The sequence below is a fragment of the Canis aureus genome, chromosome 6, assembly GCF_053574225.1.
Source record: "Canis aureus isolate CA01 chromosome 6, VMU_Caureus_v.1.0, whole genome shotgun sequence".
Lineage (NCBI taxonomy): Eukaryota > Metazoa > Chordata > Mammalia > Carnivora > Canidae > Canis > Canis aureus.
This window is the reverse complement of record NC_135616.1, coordinates 1,442,371-1,461,063: the sequence shown is the minus strand read 5'-3', so window position 1 is coordinate 1,461,063 and position 18,693 is coordinate 1,442,371. Positions and strand designations below refer to the sequence as shown.

The window sequence follows — 18,693 nt, the reverse complement described above, 5'->3', positions numbered from 1 at the left end:
CATGAGTAACAATCTTCATAGACTCTGATGAGTTTTTATTTTACCAAAGCCATTTAGATCTTTAGATTTCCCTCATGTTTGTGTTTATTAGAGCCATCCAGGATATGTTCCTTCCTCCCGCACCTCCCATCTAATCTGTCATCAACAGAGGCTACCTGACTCTTGTTGGCAATCATTAACCTGCTCGACTTTCTCTGAATAGATAGAAAGATTCTTCATGAGAAGCAGAGAAGTGGAATGAAAAAGAAAAACATTTTATGATTTCAAAAGTAGTAGTCATCACCTTAGACTCCCCTGCAGCTGGGGACACACACACACACACACACACACACACACACACACACACACGGGCCTGGGCCTATCCCCCCATTCTTCCAGTACAGATGCACTTTTAGGTTAAATCAGTCCCCACTGATCTCTAATGAGATACTGTTCACTGATGGTTCATATACTATAACATGATATTTACTTTCTTAGACAGTTTGAGAATATCTTTATTTTAACCTTTCGAATCAAAATTTGTCAGAATTCTACATTTTGAGTCATTTTGACTCTGCGTTTGGAAGGCATTGCTCATTGTTTTGTAGCTGTTGAGATGTCTGATGCCATAGTAATTCTTGACAGTTTGTATATGGCCCTACCTCTTTTTCTCTCTCTTGGTTTCTAGGACCTTCTTTTGTTTGCAGTGTTTTAAAATTCCTATCATATGCTATTATGTGGAGGAATTGTTTTTACCTATTTTCTGGATTCTTGGTGGGCTCTTCCAGGAAATGCATGTTTTCCAGTTTTGAGAACTTTTCCTTGAAATAATTCTTTAATAATGTCCACTTTTTCCCCCTTCTATTTTCTTTGTTCTCTTAAAACATTCTCTTTTACACTCTGGACCATCTCTTGGCCGTTTTTCTGTTGTTTGCTCTCTCTGTCTTTTCTGTCCCACTTTCTGGGAAAGTTCTTCACATTTATTTTCCTGCTCTTTTACTGAAGTTTTCCTTTTTCTTTGTTGTTGTCTGATATTCCTTTTTATACCACTGCCTTCTTGTTTCACAGCCAACATTTAATTCCCATCCTTAGCTTAGTAGTGGTAACATTTTGGGAGCTTTCAGCTTCTCCCTGCATATCTCTATTGTATTTGGGTTCCTTTTTTCTTTTTTGCTTGTCATTTTAGTGGCTCTCTCTGGTGATCTTTGACAGAGTTCATATTTAAAAGTGGGACATTGAAAAACTGGAAGTTCTGTGTGCTTGGGTTGGACTTTGTTGACTGGTGGCTTCCTGAAGACTGGTCCACCTGGACTGAGTTTCTTGAGGAGAACCCGCGTCCCCCCAGTATCAGTATCTTCAGATACTTTTTCTTGCACTTCTCAGTTTCTCCTGAGAGCAGTCCTCAGTAATTCCCTTGAATACAGACTTGGCTGACAGCATTCTCTGAGCCGATCGTGGGAGCTGAAGGCAGAGGTGTCAGCATTCAGCCTCTAGACTCTTACTTATTTGCCCGCTTTCAGGGCAGCACACTCATCCTTAGTTGTGTCTTGCATCTCACAGTCCACTTTCTGCTTTATCCTTCCGAGAGTGAACACTTTCGTTCTTCTGCCAATATAAAGAAAGAACTCGCTGGGCTGAGTGGGGGAGGGGAGGGGAGCAGAAAGCCTGACTTTTTTCATATAGATTTTCAGTCTCTCTTCATGTCTCTGGCCTCATCTGTGCCCTACTTTCTAATACCTGGTACTGGTATTTACCTGAACTATGCTAGGGTTCCAGAGTATCTACACGTAGCATCTAATCTTACTTCACTTCTGGCTCAGGGCTGAGCCTTTCTTGGTCTCTCTTTTTTTCTTTTCGTACTAAATACTCCATTTTCTCATCCATTGCAATGGCTTTAAATTCCAGATACATGTTTCCGTTTCCAAATGCATATCTTTAACCAGAATTGCTTTCCTGAAGCCAGAATGTCCACCTGAAACTCTTCACTTGGATGACAAATAGGCATCACACACCTAGCATATCCAAGAGGGAACCTCTGATGATCTCCTTGGAACCTGTCCCCTGTGAAGTTTTTCCTGTCTCTGTAAATGATGTGCTCATCATTCCATTTGCTTAGGGTAAAAACTTTGATGATATCCTTGACTCTTCTCTTATATCCCAAATCCGGTCTGGCAGCAGCCCCTGTCAGCTTTGCCATCAACGAGTTTTGTATACACAGGAAAAATATTGGAGGATTACTCTCAGGAAAAACTAGAAGTGTGAGTCCATTGTATTTCTAAGTAAATGAGAGAGAATATTTGTTTTTCTAGTGTGGTAAAATAATGAAAAAAGATACTGCCCTGGCTATAAAAAGTCAGGTATTTGTCCAAAGAGTCAGAAACCAGATAAACTTTGACATTTTAAATTTAACAAAAGTACTTTCTTTTCAGGGAGTTTTTACTTTGTGTTTTTATTCAGTGAACCAGTTTTGGATACCTGCTGTGCACCAGGCATTGTTCTAGGTGCTAGGATTATAAGAACATATTTGAACATTCCTCCCATCATGGTGCTTCCATACTGGTGCAGGAGTTAGGAAACTTTCTTGAAAGGACTAGATACTAAATATTTTAGGCTTTGGCTGCCAGATGATCTCTGTCACAACTACTCAGCTTTGCCATTGTATCATAAAAGCAGCCATAGGCCATATATGAATGAATGGATGTAGCTGTGTTCCAATAAAACTTTATTTGCAAAAACAAAAAACAAAAAAACTTTATTTGCAAAAACAGATGGTGGGCCAGATTTGGTCTGTAAGCTCTATTTTTGCCTACTTTTTTTCCAGTGGATAGAAACAATAAAAACATAAGAAAAGCATATAGTATTTCAGAAAATGGTAAAGTAGTCTGGGGAAAAAATAAAGTAATGGAAAGAAAATAGGGTGTGCCAAGGTTGGGTTGCAATTTTAACTAGAGTGGTTGTGGTAGTCCTCAAAGAAGAGATGACATTTGAACGAGACTTCGAGATGAAGGAGTGAGCCATACCAGACCCTAGCATATGTTAAAAAAAAAAAAAAGGAGGCTTATCCTAAGGGATGCTTAGAGGAGAGTAGCTCACAAAAGAAATGCAGATGTTAGGGTTCCAAAGACAAGGTTCCAGAAACTTGAACTGGGGAGTCAGCAGCTCCGGAATATTTTCCAGCTTATTGATATCTGTGTCTTTCTCTTTCACCATTTCAGCATAGGTTCAATGTCACTTCTTGTGTGTGGGTTTTCTTCATGAAGCTAAATCATGACCATAGACACCTCTAGTTTAACATCTCTACAGTCTTCTAACCCAGAAGAAAAGCAGTTTTTGTCACTGTTCCTAAGTAGAAAAATCTTAGGGGAAGTTTCCATCTGGCCCAACTGAGAGCATATATCCATTGTGATCCAGGGAAGGGGTATTATAATTGACTCAGCCTTGTGTCATGAAGTCACTTCTTTCAGTCACTTCTTTCTTTTCTGTTCCAAAAAGAGGGGAATGGAAGTGAATCTGAAGGACAGGAAAAAAAGAAAAAAAAAGTCACCATAATCAGTAAAACAGATCTCCTGATGAGAGAGAATAAGGTGGTTTTGAGTGCAGAATTGAAAGTCAGATTACCAGGGTATAAATTTTATCTCTTCCACTTATGTGAAGTATAATACTTGGCAAATTCATTTACTCCTCTAATGCCTTAGTTTTCTTTATATAATATAATGAAAGTGGTAGTACCCACTTAAGCATGTTGTATGTTAATTTAGTTAACAATTATAAAAGATTAGTAAGGTGCTTGGTGCAGAATATGTTCTCAGTAAGTGATAGCTGCCGTCATTCTTACTATTTCTCCTCAGCATATAAAAGGATAACCAGTGGGATCCATCCTAGGAATGTGAGGTTGCCTCAGCATTCCGTGATCTATCAGTACAATCCACTATATTTAATAGACTTAAAGCCATATGATCATCTGAGCAAGTACAGAAAAAGCGTTTGACAAAATTCAACACCTATTCATGATTTTTTTTAAAAAATCAGTTAATAGGGTATAGAGAGGACTTCCTCAACCTGATAAAGGGCATCTATGGATAATTTATAACTAAATATAGCTACTTAATAGTAAAATATTGAATGTATTCTTTCCTAGGATCAAGAAAATGGCAAGGATATTCATTTTCACATTTATTCAACATTGTACTAAAGGTCCTAGGCAGTGCAGTGAGTCAAGAAAAAGAAATTTTATAATTCAGATTGGAAAAGAACTTAAAACTGGCTTAAATATTTATTTAAAACTTGGTTTAAAGATTCCTAATCTTCAAAAAAATGGGAAGAGATGAGCTTAGCAAGGTCACAGGATACAAAGGTCAGTATTTAACAATAATTGTATTTTAATATTCATGTGACAATCAGAAATTGAAATTTACTATTTTTAAAGATTTATTTATTTATTCATGAGAGACACAGGCAGAAGAAGAAGCAGGCTTCCTGCGGGGAACCTGATGCAGGACACAATCCCAAAATCCTGGGATCACACCTTGAGCCGAAAGTAGATGCTCAACTGCTGAGCCACCCAGGCATCCCCATAAGTTGAAATTTAAAAGCTGTACTGTTTATGGTAGCAGAAAAATATAAAATAAACCTAGAATAAGGATAACTAAAATACGTGCCAAACTGAAACATTGCTGAAAGTAATTTTAAAATCACTATGTTATGCACCTGAAATTGATATTGAATGCTGTATGTCAACTGTACTTCAGTAATAAAATTTTTCAGTTTTTTAAAAAGAAATTAAAGATTTTTAAATAAGCCAGATGATCTCATATTCATGGATCAGACAGTATTGTTAAGATCCTGAAATTTTATCTATTCATTTAACACAATCCTAATCAAAATCCCACCAATCTTTTTGGTAGAAACCGACAAGTTGATTCTAAAATTTATGTGGCTGTACAAAGGACCCAGAATACCCAAAAGAATTTTGACAAAGAAAATTCAAGGAGGACTCAACACTACCTCATTTCGAGATGAACTGTCAATTATAGCTAACGCAATCAGAGCAGCGCAGTAGGTTTATAGACCAATGGAATGGAATGGAGTCCAGAAATAGACCCATGCATTTACGGTCAATGAAATTTTTGACAGGCCTGTCAGGGTGATTTAAGGGGGAAGAAACCGTCTTATCAGCTAATGCACCAGAACAGTTAAATATTCATAATGCACAAAACCAACCCAAGAACATAAACCTTGACTGTTACTTCACACCTACATGCATCTGAGTGGAGCACGGACCTTAAATAGGGGAGTTAAAACTATAAGCCCTATCCACCGAATCACAAACATTTTTGTGATCTTAGGTTAGGCAAAAGTTTCTTAGAAGGCAAAAAACACAAACCTTTCTTTAAATTTTGATGAACTGGACTTCATCAGATTCTTCAATTTTGCTCTTCAAAAGGCAGTTAAGAAAATGAAAAAATACCCCTCCCCTCCTGGGAGAGAATATTTACCAAAAAATACCTGATAAAGTGCTTGTATCTAAAGAAGTCTTACTAAGGAGGGAGAAGGAAAACAGCCCATTGTTTTAAATGTGCAAAAGATCTGAGTACGCACTTCGCAGAACAAAACTAGGGACATGGAAATTCATTAGGGGAACACAAGTTATGTTCACGCCTAGGGGAAGGGCTGACAACCAAAAGGACTGGCATAGCACTTACCAGCGGGAACATAGGACAAGCCCACCATTTCTTGTGTACAATTGAGCAATTCCACGTCTAGGTATTTATTCAAGAGAATTTTCAAATTCAAGAGAATTTGTATTTTCACAAAGAAACCTTTGTAAGAATGCTTACAGCAGGTTTATTCCTAATGGCTCAGAAGGGGAAACAGCCCAAGGATGCATCAGCTGATCCACAGATGAACACATTGCACTTTGCTCATGTGGCAGAAAGCTCAGCCATGAAGAAGAGCGTGGATGAAGCACTAGGTGATGGAGACCTGACCCAGAGGGTGCATGATCCCCTGTCCCTGAAATCTAGCAAAGGTAGAAAGCAGCGACAGGAGGCTGGGGCCGGGGGGGGGGGGGGGGGGGTAGCAGGCCGCGCCCTGTGGTCACCGAGAGCTCCAGGGTTGTGGTGCTGAGTCCCAGGAAGGTTTCGGGTTTTCCGACCTCTCGGGTCATATGCTTCAGTTTGGTTCATCTGAGTCTGTGCTGATGGTTCCTCAACAAAACTGATTTAAAAAAACGAGGAAACTGGCCGTGTGAGCCCATGTTGAGGTGTGAGCGGAGGCGCAGTGGGCGCAGGCCTTAGCGCGGCAGGGGGCAGGGGGAAGAGAGGAGGCCCTGAGGGCCAGAGGGGCTGCTGCGGGGGAGGAGGCAGGAGCTCCGCGGAGCCGCTCTGCTCCTAGTGACTTCAGTGACGTTTTGTAATTCTGACAGCTCGTCAGGATTTGTCAGGAGCCTGTCGCCACTACAGTGAGTAACTTTAACCTCGGGGGTGGGGCTGCCAGCTCTGGCCTCAGTTTCCTCGCCCACTGCCATCTTCCTGTGGAGTTGGGGACTCCTCGTCGTCGTCGTCATGGTCAACATCCCCCACCCCCATGGCTGCTGTGAGGAGGGAAGGGCAGGAGGCCAGGGGACTGCGGGTTGCGAGGGGCCGGCCTGCCACCTCCTGGGAGGGCCCCCCCGCCCCCCGTCAGGGTCCACTGTCTGCGCTACCCACTCCCCACATCTGGCCTCTCTCTACCACTGGGGCTCACTCCCCCTTCCTTACCTCCAGGAAGGATTTTTCATAAGGTCACCATTGTTTTCTTTACTTGGGCCAAATCCAGTGACTTTCATTCTTTCTTTTTTTCTCTCATCCTTCTTCACCTTTATGACAGTGAAGAGCACTCTCCCCTTGAGTTTATTCTCTTGGCTTCCAGAATGTCCTTCTCTTTTGTTGTTCCACATCTGTTCCTCTAAGGACCCTTTGCCATTTCCCCTTCTTAGTCTTGGTGTTTCCCAGAATTCCGACCTTGACTTTCCTTACTGGACACGTTACCTTTGGGTGACTGCCTGTCCTTGCGTGGTAGCCGCTGACGCCGAGACCCTAAGGGTTCTCCTGTCTCCTGAGCACTGCCTTCGTAGTCCTCACCTGCCCGCCAACATGGTCCTGACCATTGGCATCTGGATGTTCCCACACGTCTCTGGGTTTCATGGCAGAATCATCAAGAACATCGATTCCGGAGCTTGCCTGCCTGCATTTGCCTGCTGACCCCACTGTTGGTAGCCGTGTGCCTCAAAAGAAGTACTTAACCCGCTGCCCTGATTCCATCCTCCCTAAAAAACAGCACAGGGTGGGTGATGAGAACGAAGGCCTGGCGTGCTGATTGCTGAGCGGCGAGCCTGTGTGCGGCTGGGTAGCCTCTCCGGGCACACTGTGGGCGCCCCAGGCCTTCCCCTCCCCTCACACCTTCTCATTCCTAGGACGTTGAGTCAAATTCTCAGCCAGCCACTGTGTCCCAAGTTGGGAACCTTGGATTCGTCCCTCTCTGTTGTCTCTTTGCCTTCCTGGTGGCTCCTGCTGTCTTCACATGGCTACCTCCTCCCCCTCTTATTTTGAGCAGTGAAGTTCCCTAAAGGAACTTTCTGCCTCTACACTTGTTCTCCTGTCAGCCTGGGTCCATCTTTACTTCTAGGGTTGGAGGAATCTTTCTAAAACAAATGCAGTAGTACTTGTGCCCCCCTGCTCGGGCTTGTTGTACCTTTCACACTTTGCTTCCTAGAGCCCTGGGGTCCCGTGGTGGGGCCTGGATGGCCACCGCAGTATGAGAGCGTGCTGCAGAGAGATCGAGGACACACACGAACAAGGGATAATCACTTCCTGTTCATCCCTTGTCCCATACTCCCCACTCGGACACCAAACATGGCAGCTTTGCTTTTGTGTCTCCTGTTGTAGCCCTGCTGTCATAAGACACCTCCAGCTTTCCAGGGGCCCCCAGGGGGCTCAGTTAAGGTCTCATGGGCTCTGTACTCAGCAGGGACTCAGCTGGAGAGGCTCTTCCTCTGCTCCTCCCACCATGCTCACTCTCAAATAAATCTTAAAAACCCCTCTGGCTTTCAGGATGAAGTCCAAGGTCTAAAGGAGGCATGAGAGATGCTTCATGAACTGTCCCCACTACCAGCCCAACCTTCACACTGATGAATGTGTGCGCCACCCTGTCGCCTACACCAATGGTGCTCAGGTGACTGTGCCTTCCCTTGTGCTGTTTTCTCTGCCCAGGTGACCTTTACCTTTCCCTCATTTGCTGGGCTCCCTCCTAATTGTTCCTTCAGATTCAGCTTTGGCATCCCCTCCAGCAAAGACTTTCTGCTCCTGTGGTCAGGTGCAGTGGTCAGGTGCAGCCTCATCCCAGTCCCTGTGCCCTCCCCACTGCTCCTTCTACGTAGTTCATCCTCCCTAACCCAGCCGCACCCTCTAGGAGCACAGGACTTTGGCTTTTGCTTGTCACCGTCTCCCTGGGCAACTTGCACACTCTGGGTTTGCAAGTTGCCCGGCACATTGTCGGTTCTTAGTAAATATTTGACTTACTACCTGCCTTGGTGACTTGACGAGATGAAATGCAAACCTCGTAGCACAGTGCTGTTAGTAGGCCCATCCTTGTGGTGCTGAGCCTCCTCCCTCGCCACCCTCACCCCATGCCTTGCTACTACTTCCTGTGGGTCTCTCCACCTCTTGGTACAGCCACCATTTCCCTGTCTGAGTTCTTTATCCTCCCTACCCCCCCCCCCACCCCCGTACTTGTCCCCACTAGCAACCACTAACCTTCAAAGCCACGGGATAGATTTCCTCTGACACCTGCCTAGCCTTCCTCTGTGTTCTCCCATGGCATCCTCCAGTTTCAGAATTGCAGGTGCTTTTTCTTTCTTATTACCTTAGATTTGAGCTCCTTGGCAGCAGGGAACATGTTTCTCATCGTTTTGTAGGACTGATATTCCATTAGCTTCTCCGTGTTGAGTCAAGTCCAGGATTTCGATGTGCTGGAAGGGTCCTTCACAGTCTTTCCTCACATTGTCTCCATTCTGGTCTTGTCTCCAGCACTGACTGTGCATCCTGAACTCAGCGGCCATTCCCAGCAGCTGTTGGTTTTCTGAGCATATTTCATGTTGGACCGACCATACAGAGTCTGTCCGCATGCTGCTTGCTTTTTTGTAATGCTGGCTGTTGACAAGGGGCTCTGTTTTCTCCAGGGTAGTATGTGCTTTTTATTGCAGTTTTTAATATATATATAATATTTCAAGCGTACATCAGAGAGAGGAATATAGCAATTCCTTATGTATGTATCCAGCATAATGAAAACATTTTACGTATATATATACACATACAGAGACAGAACAAGAGAGATTCAGAGAGAGAAAACCAAATCCCTTATTTTTTTCCTCTCTGATCCCTTTCCTTCCCTTCTTAGAGACTAATGGCTATCTTAAATGTAGTATTTGTCATTTCCATGTTTCATTATTTCATGTGTTTTATCTGTAGAAGACAGGTAATACCATGTTTGCATTTTTAATACACTATGTAAATACTATTTCCTTGGTCACATTCTTCTACAAGAATCCTTGCTGGTAAAAAATAATAATAATAATAAAATTAAAAAAGAAAAGAATCCTTGCTGGTAAAACAGCATTGTTTTGGAGGTATATCCGTATTGTCGCAGGCAGGGTTAGATCACTTGAAGTTGCTACATAGTCTTTTGTTATGGAACTATCCCACAGTTTATTTACCAGTGATTCATCAGTGTTTTGATTGTTTTCAGTTTTTCACTGGTAAACCAATTTGTAGTGGATATTCTTCTATAAAAAGAAAACTCTAGTCTTTTTCTGATTTTAAAAACAAGCACTCTGGCAGCCATATCCTGAACGAATGGTACACTTGAAAGCCAATTTCACTCAGGATTACCCTTTTACATGCACACGTCACATGTCTCTACCATTTACACTGCCTTGCATTGAGCAAGGGAGTGAGAACTTTGATCACAGAGCTTTCACCAGAAGTGACTTTTCTCGGCAGTTTACAAGCCATATCTCGTGTACGTGTAGGTCATTTTGCCTTAAAAATGTTAAATGCGAGCCAGAATTAGAATGTTAAAGTTGAAAGCTCTGTAGCTATAAGACCTGAGGGAAAAGCCTATTACATTGTAGGAGGAGGACAATCGTGAAGACCATGAGAATGCTGTTTGTCATTCGTGCTAGAAAACTGGAAGTGCATCAGCTGATGTCACAGCAGCTTTCCTAGGAACAGCTGGGCGCAGTCGCCACAGCTTCTGGAGGCGGACGTGGACCCACTTCAACATTCTGTGCCCTCGCAAGTCAGACTTTCCGTGATGCCACACTGAAAGCGCTTACCTGTGAATCGAAGCTCACTTCCTCATTTTGTTGTCTTCTAACAAGGAAAGTGGATTGCTTGTATTCTCTCTGAAAATAAACAGAACTAGCTTTTCTTCTCTGAAGGAAACAATTTCAGATCCTTTCTGCTTTGATTCCTACAACTTGCGTCGTCATTCTCTTCGGTTCTTTTTTTTTTTTTTAATTTATTTTTTATTGATGTTCAATTTACTAACATACAGAATAGAATAATCCCCAGTGCCCGTCACCCATTCACTCCCACCCCCCGCCCTCCTCCCCTTCTACCACCCCTAGTTTGTTTCCCAGAGTTAGCAGTTTTTATGTTCTGTCTCCCTTTCTGATATTTCCCACACATTTCTTCTCCCTTCCCTTATATTCCCTTTCACTATTATTTATATTCCCCAAATGAATGAGAACATATAATGTTTGTCCTTCTCCGACTGACTTACTTCACTCAGCATAATACCCTCCAGTTCCATCCACGTTGAAGCAAATGGTAGGTATTTGTCATTTCTAATAGCTGAGTAATATTCCATTGTATACATAAACCACATCTTCTTTATCCATTCATCTTTCGTTGGACACCGAGGCTCCTTCCACAGTTTGGCTATCGTGGCCATTGCTGCTATAAACATTGGGGTGCAGGTGTCCCTCTCTTCGGTTCTGATGGAAGTTACCATAGATGAGCTCTGTTGTCCCCTGAAGGTACTCTGGGGACACGGGCAGAACCCTGGGGAACAGCTACTGGGTAAACTCGACAAAGGGCATTGTCTGTCTTCACTTGCCCCCTTCTGACGGATCCCCCAGGAAGCTCACTTCTCCAGGCATAGCGAGAGCTTTCCCTTTCTGTTTGAGCACCAGGTCATGCCTCTGAGTCCTGCCATGCCTGTGCTAGAACTGACTTCGGTCGCAGAAAACTCCTGCAGTTCCCGTCATTCCTGAAATTCTTTTAACAACTTAAAAGCATCTTACTAATTTTTCTTTTTAGGCATTTCCATGTGAATACACTTTTTATACTACCCCAACAAATTTTTTTTCTTTTTATTTTCATCGCTTACCAAATAATTTGTATATTTGAATCATGCACTGCTAATGCAGCTCACAGTGACATTCCATTATTCTTATACTCAGCAATTCTACTTCAAGGAATGTATCCTGCACATAGTCTCATCTCAGTATGCTAAAAATTATATACAGGGGTGTTTGTTCATTGCAGTACTATTTATGAAAAAATAAAACTGGAAACGTTGCAATGATTAATAATGGACTAAATATAAATAAAGTATGGTATATCCATGTGCTTAGATATCAAGTTACTGGCACTCAACATTTTTCGAATGGATTGAGGAACATACTGTTCAGCGAAAAAAAAGTGTGAAGTACGGAACAGTACATATTTGGTGGAATAAAAAGGGGAGATGTAGGGGATCCCTCAGTGGCTCAGCGGTTTAGCGCCTGCCTTTGGCCCAAGGCGTTATCCTGGAGTCCCGGGATCGAGTCCCACGTCGGGCTCCCTGCATGGAGCCTGCTTCTCCCTCTGCCTGTCTCTGTCTCTCTCTGTCTCTCTCTCTCTCTCTATGTCTATCTTGAGTAAATAAGTAAAATTTAAAAAGGGGGGGATGTATACATACAGTATTTGGTGGTACACATTGCCACATTTAATGTTTCTGGAATCTCAGACGCTAAACCACTGGTACGTATTAGCTACCTGTGCATCATTGCAGTGGGCATGAGCAGGAAGTGTGAGGTGTACATTTAACCTTAGGAGGAAAGACAAAACTGAACCTCAAATGGAGAAGACCCTTGGGCAGGTTTCTCAACCTCCCTCTTGCATTTCTCTCCAGTTGAAGAACCTGCCACCAGATTCCACCTGTCATGCAGCCCCAAGCCCTGACCCCTCTGTATTTTCAGCTCGGTATGGCAGTGCTGTGTATCGCTTGGGTCCCGGGGTTCTGCATTGCAGTCTGGAATGTTTCTCTAGGCAGATACCCCCTTCTTCTAGGGATCCCATTCCTATCCTGCAGGTGTTGTACACCATCTGGGAAAAATCATTTCATATGTTTTGTCCAGTTTTTAAGATGTTAATCGCAGGAAGGCAATATTTGGTACTCGTTAATCCATCACAGCCAGAAATGGAAATCTTAAATATATTTAAAGTCATTCTTTTTGAGAAGTAAGAAGATAAAGCTATGAGAAAAAGTGGTTGTATTATACTAGAGAAATAATCTAATCCAACACGCTTATTTGGAAGATGAGGAAATTGAGATACAAGTCCAAGTGACTAGTAACAGATGGCACTCTGGGTTACTTGTGAAGTCCGTACATATCCCAGGCTGTCTGAATCTCTGTCCACTGTTCTTTCCATGCTTGTGGAAAGTTCTTCTATGCTTGAAATAGAATTTTAAGCTGTCAAACTTTTTTAAAAAATTTTTTAGAATCCTTATAATTTGAACATTGTCCTCACTTCATTTGTTGTCCTATTGATAGTATTATTAATCCTGCTGTTAACACAGGCATGAAGAAAAAAAATCGTTACACGTATATTTTAGAATAATTGACATTCTGCCAAACTCTATAATACTAATAAAACCTAGAAAAGGAGACACTTAGTTCTTTCTTTCTTTGTTTTGTTTTGTTTTGTTTTTTCAGTTTGTTTTCCTTGCTGTCTAAAAAACACAACAAAGTTCTGGAACAAGCCACACAGTCCTTGCGAGGTTCGCTGAGTTCCAATGACGTTCCTCTTCCAGATTACGTAAGTAGTCACCTTACTTTATCAGTCAAAAGTTTTCCTTTCATTGTTAGGTTTGTAAGTACCAATCTGGGTTTTCAAGATCTGATTATGATCTTGGTGACTCTTTTATGCAGATAACGGAATGCTATCCCAAAGCAAGGGGAGAACTTTTAAACGATTATTATTAACAACTGGTCAAAGAAAGTCAACCCTGAGCCAGTGATACTGTTAATAATTAGGACTCTTGGTGTGTTGGGTAAGAAACTCGCTCAAACTAATTACACGGAGGCAAAAGGAGCGGTCTTAGAATCAGCAGAAGTTTCTCGCTGAGCTCAAGGGGCCCTGGAGGTATACCCAGATTTCACAGAGAACCAGAACCTGACGTTGAAAAGCCTTTGGGTTCAAGAATATCTTGTGTCTCCGAGGCTATTTCGTTTCTAGGCTCTGCTTCCTTTTGCTTCAGTTTTACTCTTCAGTTCCCTCTCTTGGCTGGATGTCCCCATTTGTTGTTGGCTTGGACCTCAAGTGGCCACTCCAGCCTTCCTCTCTCCCACCCTGTGACATGGCCTGTGAGTATTGTGTCTTTAGCCACCAGACCAGAGTCTTGACGCCTTCATCCTCCATTCCTGGGGCAGGAAATCTAACTGGCCCCACTCAGCACAGTGCACTGCTCTGGTCTTGGGAGCCGTGGGCAGTGGAGGACGGCACTCGTGTGTTGCCTTGGTTTCATCCACTCCAGAGATAAAGAGCTTGTTCCCACCTAACCTCAGCGAGCAAGAGCAGAGGAGAGCAGGAGTGGCACGGAGATGGGTTGTTATATAACAACAGGAAGGAGACTGCATCAGGACTTTCCTTAGGGCCAGGCCATTGTCTGTGACCTGCCTTGTGTTCTAGAGCATGGCTTAGATGAGGATGCTAAAGATTATCTTGTCGCAGCCCATAGCAGCACTGCATCGGGTTCTAGTAAGGATAACAACTCCGTGGGTTGATATTTAGAAACTTCAGGAGACAGTTTTTAAGTTCTGAGTTTGAAGTGGTGATGCATACCAGACAGCTGAAGAGTTGTTGTGTTTCCTGTGGTTTGTTTCATTTCTAAATGGCTGTGCTGATATGGGACTGTGGGAACAGCCCCCGGTCCAGATAGCAGTCGCTGATAAACACAGATAGCAGCGTGTGCAGCGGCAACCTGGCTTGTGCTGGTTTCCTTCTCTTTTATTTATTTTGTGTATGCATGTGTTTACCCCCCCCCCATACATCTTTTATGATTTTCTTGCTCATTGAATATTCTCAACTTTTAAGAAAAAATAGCATAATAGCCACTTCTATCTGAGCAATGACTTGTTATAAGAAAAATATTTCTTGGTAATCACTGCTTGGAACTTCAGTTGGGGCATCTGAGTGGCAATAGGGACTGCATTTGTTAAGAACTTGAGTTCAAGGGCGCCCTGGGGACTCAGTCAGTTAAGCATCTGATTCTTGATTTCGGCTCAGGTCATGATCTCAGGGTCGTGAGATCAAACCCTGCATCAGGCTCCACACTGGGGCTGGAACCTGCTTAAGATTCTCTCTCCCTCTGCACTGCCTCCCCTTCCTTTCTAAAAAACAAAAACAAAAACAAAAAAACTTGAATTCAATTCCTCTATAAATGTTTCATTATTTTTATACAGTTACCATTTGCTTATGCAGCACTCCTGTGTCATTTCTTCCATAAAAATATGTTGAGTGTATTTAGTGTTAAGGTTGTGCTAGCAGCATTCTCCTGTAATCAGAGACCAGAAAATAACTATGTCTTTGAAAAAGTGGATCATATTTAGGGGTATTTGCCAGTTATGAAAGTGATTATATAATGAAAGGACAGGTTGAACTCCTAACAGACATATCAGTTCTATCAAACCTGACAATTTTTAGAGTCTCTGCCTTGTTCTTGCATACAATTGTCACTAAGTAAAAATGAATTTCTTAAATTATCTGCTCCATAGAAATACAGAGAAAATTCCATTTAGAATCTGTTATCCACAGTCCTTATTTTAACATCTGTGTGCATGAGACTTTACAATCACAACACACTCCAGATGGGTTTATGAAATTGGATTTTACCGCCTTTCCTCAGAGTTCATTGAGGAGGGTGGGTTGCCCCCTTCAGTAGTAGTGACAGTAAGGGATCCCTCCTGCCACTCACTCCTGCAAGGTGAGTCAGCCCTGTGGTGTGGTGTGTTCTTCTTTCATAGCAACTGAGTGTTTTCGCTTGTCATTCCCATTGTGCAAAACACTACGAGTGATTTGCATATTTGAAACCATGTTCTCACTGTCATTCTCTTTTAAATTGGTCATTAAGTGGGAAAATAAAATGTTTCTCCTTTCACCTTCCCTAGAAATGTTATTTAAATGTCTCTGCCAACAGCCACATGAAATTCTGTGTCCTGGACTCCTTGTGTAGACCACATGTTTGTAAAAGATGGAAAAGGAAAGGGTCTCAGTGCAGCACTAGGTCCCTGAGAGCATAAGAGCTCACTTCTATCCGAGCCGTGGTTATCTTTTCACACCAGGATTGAATGAGTTTGAGTAAGTGCTTAAAAACAGGAATGTATTGTTCTTCTCACTGTAATACATAGAGTACTTTCAGCCTGCCTAGAGGTTTCTGAGTTGATTAAGAAAACATTTATTCTCATTATGGTGTATAATTCACAAGTCAGTTGAATAACAACCTAGAAATCAAATAGCAAGTCACAAGAACATTAGTGTCAATACTTTAGTACAACCACATTTGTCAGAACAGCTCAGGGAAACCTGAAGCCTTCCACCAAGTTCTAAATAATGAGACCGCCCTGGCTGCTGAAGGGGAAATAAAACAAAAACAAAAATTGCACTCGAATCCTCTTTGGGAAGAGAGAATGCTGAGTACAGAGAGTAATAGCCTCTTGTTTGCAGCCTCCACACATGGCAGTGGAGATGTCTAGGAAGGCACATGAAGTTCAGCTGGCCACGTGGTTGTGCTTTGCTATCATTAGGGCATCCTAAAAGTTAATTCAGTGACTAAGGGGACAGGAGAGAATTGTTAAAGAGAATCTTTCAACATTTTTTAAAAATAAGAATAAGCCTCTAAAACCACTTTGATCATGTACAACAGACCTGAATATGTAAAGTGAAACAGAAAATAACAAGTGACTTAGAGTTGCTTTTTGAACTATAACTGTGGTTTTTAAGTTATAAATATTGCTGCGGTGTCATATAAGCTTTACTTCTGTAACTCCTGACAGTCATTTTAGCAACTGCTTAGGATGAGAAGAGTCTAACTTTTATTCTAGGTGGAACCGTAGGAACCAAATTACATTGTCCTGTGATCATCAACAAACATGAGAACCTTTCTGTAGGACTGACCCTGTATCTGATTTTAAACAGTAATTTTAAGGATCTAAGCCAAAAAGACCCAGCCAAAAAGATTAAAGGAGACAGAATCAGAAAAATCAGCTGAAGTAAAAATAGCAGCTTAGAGTTTATCATTGAATGATTAGCAAGTGTAATGCTCCTAACATGTGTGTGCATGTGGAAATGCACACAGACATGCACACACATTCCAGTGGTTCTCAGAGTTCTCATCTTTACTTTCCTTTTCCCGTGACTGTGCAGTAGAGCTGTCCAGAGGCTACATGATGGGTGATCTTTTTATTGCTCTGATAGCTCACGGAATGTGTTATTGTGGATTCTTGTGTTTTAAATTGTACTTAGTTTTAATTTGTTATAAATACCAATACATATAATCCACATAAAAATAGTTTCTTGAGAGCATCAGAGATTTTTAAGACTATAAAAGGGGCTTGAGATCAAAATATTTTAGAACCTTTGGAATATATGATCTGTTAACACATACATGTGCACACACACAGAAAGAACAAGTAATAGATGCTGTTTCATTTGTGATACTCCTCTCTCCCAGCAGGATTGAGTGCACTTTGAAGGCATGAGTTTCTGGATCTTAGGCTGAAAAAAGTAGGCTAAATATTAACCAATAATTGATGAGGATGAAGCTCCATCTCAGTACATCTATATGACGTTGCAGGTATCCAGAATTGCAGAGGAGTCTCAGATCTAAATTATATCTGTATGACATTTGACATGTAGTGGACATGTGTAATTTTTAAGCTAAATTTTATATTTTATGTACATGATATTTATGTCAGAGTTGCCTTCTTCCTGGAGCACCTGGCTGGCTCAGTCAGTGAAGCACGTACCTGTTGATCTTGGGGTCAGAAATTTGAGCCCCATGGTGGGTGTAGAGATTATTTTAAAAAATGAAATGTTAAAATTGCCCCTTTGCTATTCAAAGGGTAGTTGTAATATTTTTCTTAGTTCAGTACACATAAAACAGGTTGTTTGGCTTCTATTTGATCTAATAATTTGCTGTCTCACATTCTAACTTCCTAAAGAGCAAAAGACATGTATTTGAAATTTGTTTTGATCAAGTCTTGATTTCTTATCATTATCATTCCGGATGGAACCCTAAAATATTGCTAACCCTGGAGTAAGTCATTTGACTTACCTTTTGCACCAATAACTCTTAAGATTTATTTATTTATTTTGGAGAGAGACAGAGAGTGTGCACACCTGCCAGTGAACAGGAGTGAGGGGCAAAGGGAGAGGGAGAGAGAGAATCCCAAGCAGACTCTGCTGAGCACAGAGCCTGGCACAGGGCTCAATCCCACGACCCTGAGATCATGACCTGATCATGATCAGGAATCAAGAGTCAAATGCTTAACCGACAGAGCCACTCAGGTGCCCCTAAACCAGTCTTTGGTTCTTGTTTATATTTGCTTTTACACATTTCGTTTCTTCAGAATTGTGTTATGAGGCATTCTAAACTGATTACACATAACGAGAAAGCTTAGGGGCAGCCCAGGTGGCTCAGCGGTTTAGCACCGCCTTCAGCCCAGGATGTAATCCTGGAGACCTGGGATCGAGTCCCACGTCGGGCTCCCCGCATGGAGCCTGTTTCTCCCTCTGCCTGTGTCTCTGCCTCTCTCTCTCTCTCTCTCTTTCATGAATAAATAAAATCTTAAAACAACAACAACAACAAGAAAGCTTAAGTTCAGGGATTTTTCCATTTTTCCCCAGTGTATTTTAGGTTGTTGTATCTTTAAGATTCCTTGTTAGTGTTTACTCTGTAACTCAAATCTCAAATTCATTTGACTGAAATAGTTGATGGATCAGTAATCTTGAAAAATATCTTCAGCTGTTTGTTTTGTACATTTGTGCCTTTATGGAGCTAGTGTTAAAATGCTTCATTTCACACACACAGTCATAAATATACATACAAACTAACTACATAATACTTTTTGTATTTCATAGTGTTGATTCTGGATGAGACCATCGCTCACAGATTTCCTGTGGGATATAAAGACTAGGGTAGAGAATTTAACATTGAGAGAACATGGGAATGATTATCTGGCATGTGCTGCTGTATCCAAGGAGTTGGAAATGGTGCAATTTGCCATTGTTAAAACTGTTCCTTTTAGATATTACTTTTGAAGGAATGACGTTTGGGTATTTATTCCAGTGATGGTGACCTTAATCAGGATGTTGCTAAAACTTCTCTTTGGGAATTACTGTAGCATGG

General features: G+C 41.9%; 1 protein-coding gene across 4 annotated transcripts in view; it reads left to right on the top strand.

Annotated features, from left to right (window-relative positions):
* The window catches only part of DYM (dymeclin), a 341,383-nt gene that overhangs the window by 228,790 nt on the left and 93,900 nt on the right, over window positions 1-18,693 (top strand). For all 4 annotated transcript variants that reach the window (XM_077899788.1, XM_077899791.1, XM_077899790.1 and 1 more), the window contains one exon: window positions 13,001-13,103. In XM_077899788.1, coding sequence (XP_077755914.1) covers window positions 13,001-13,103 — 103 coding nt within the window. The remainder of the gene's footprint in view (window positions 1-13,000; window positions 13,104-18,693) is intronic.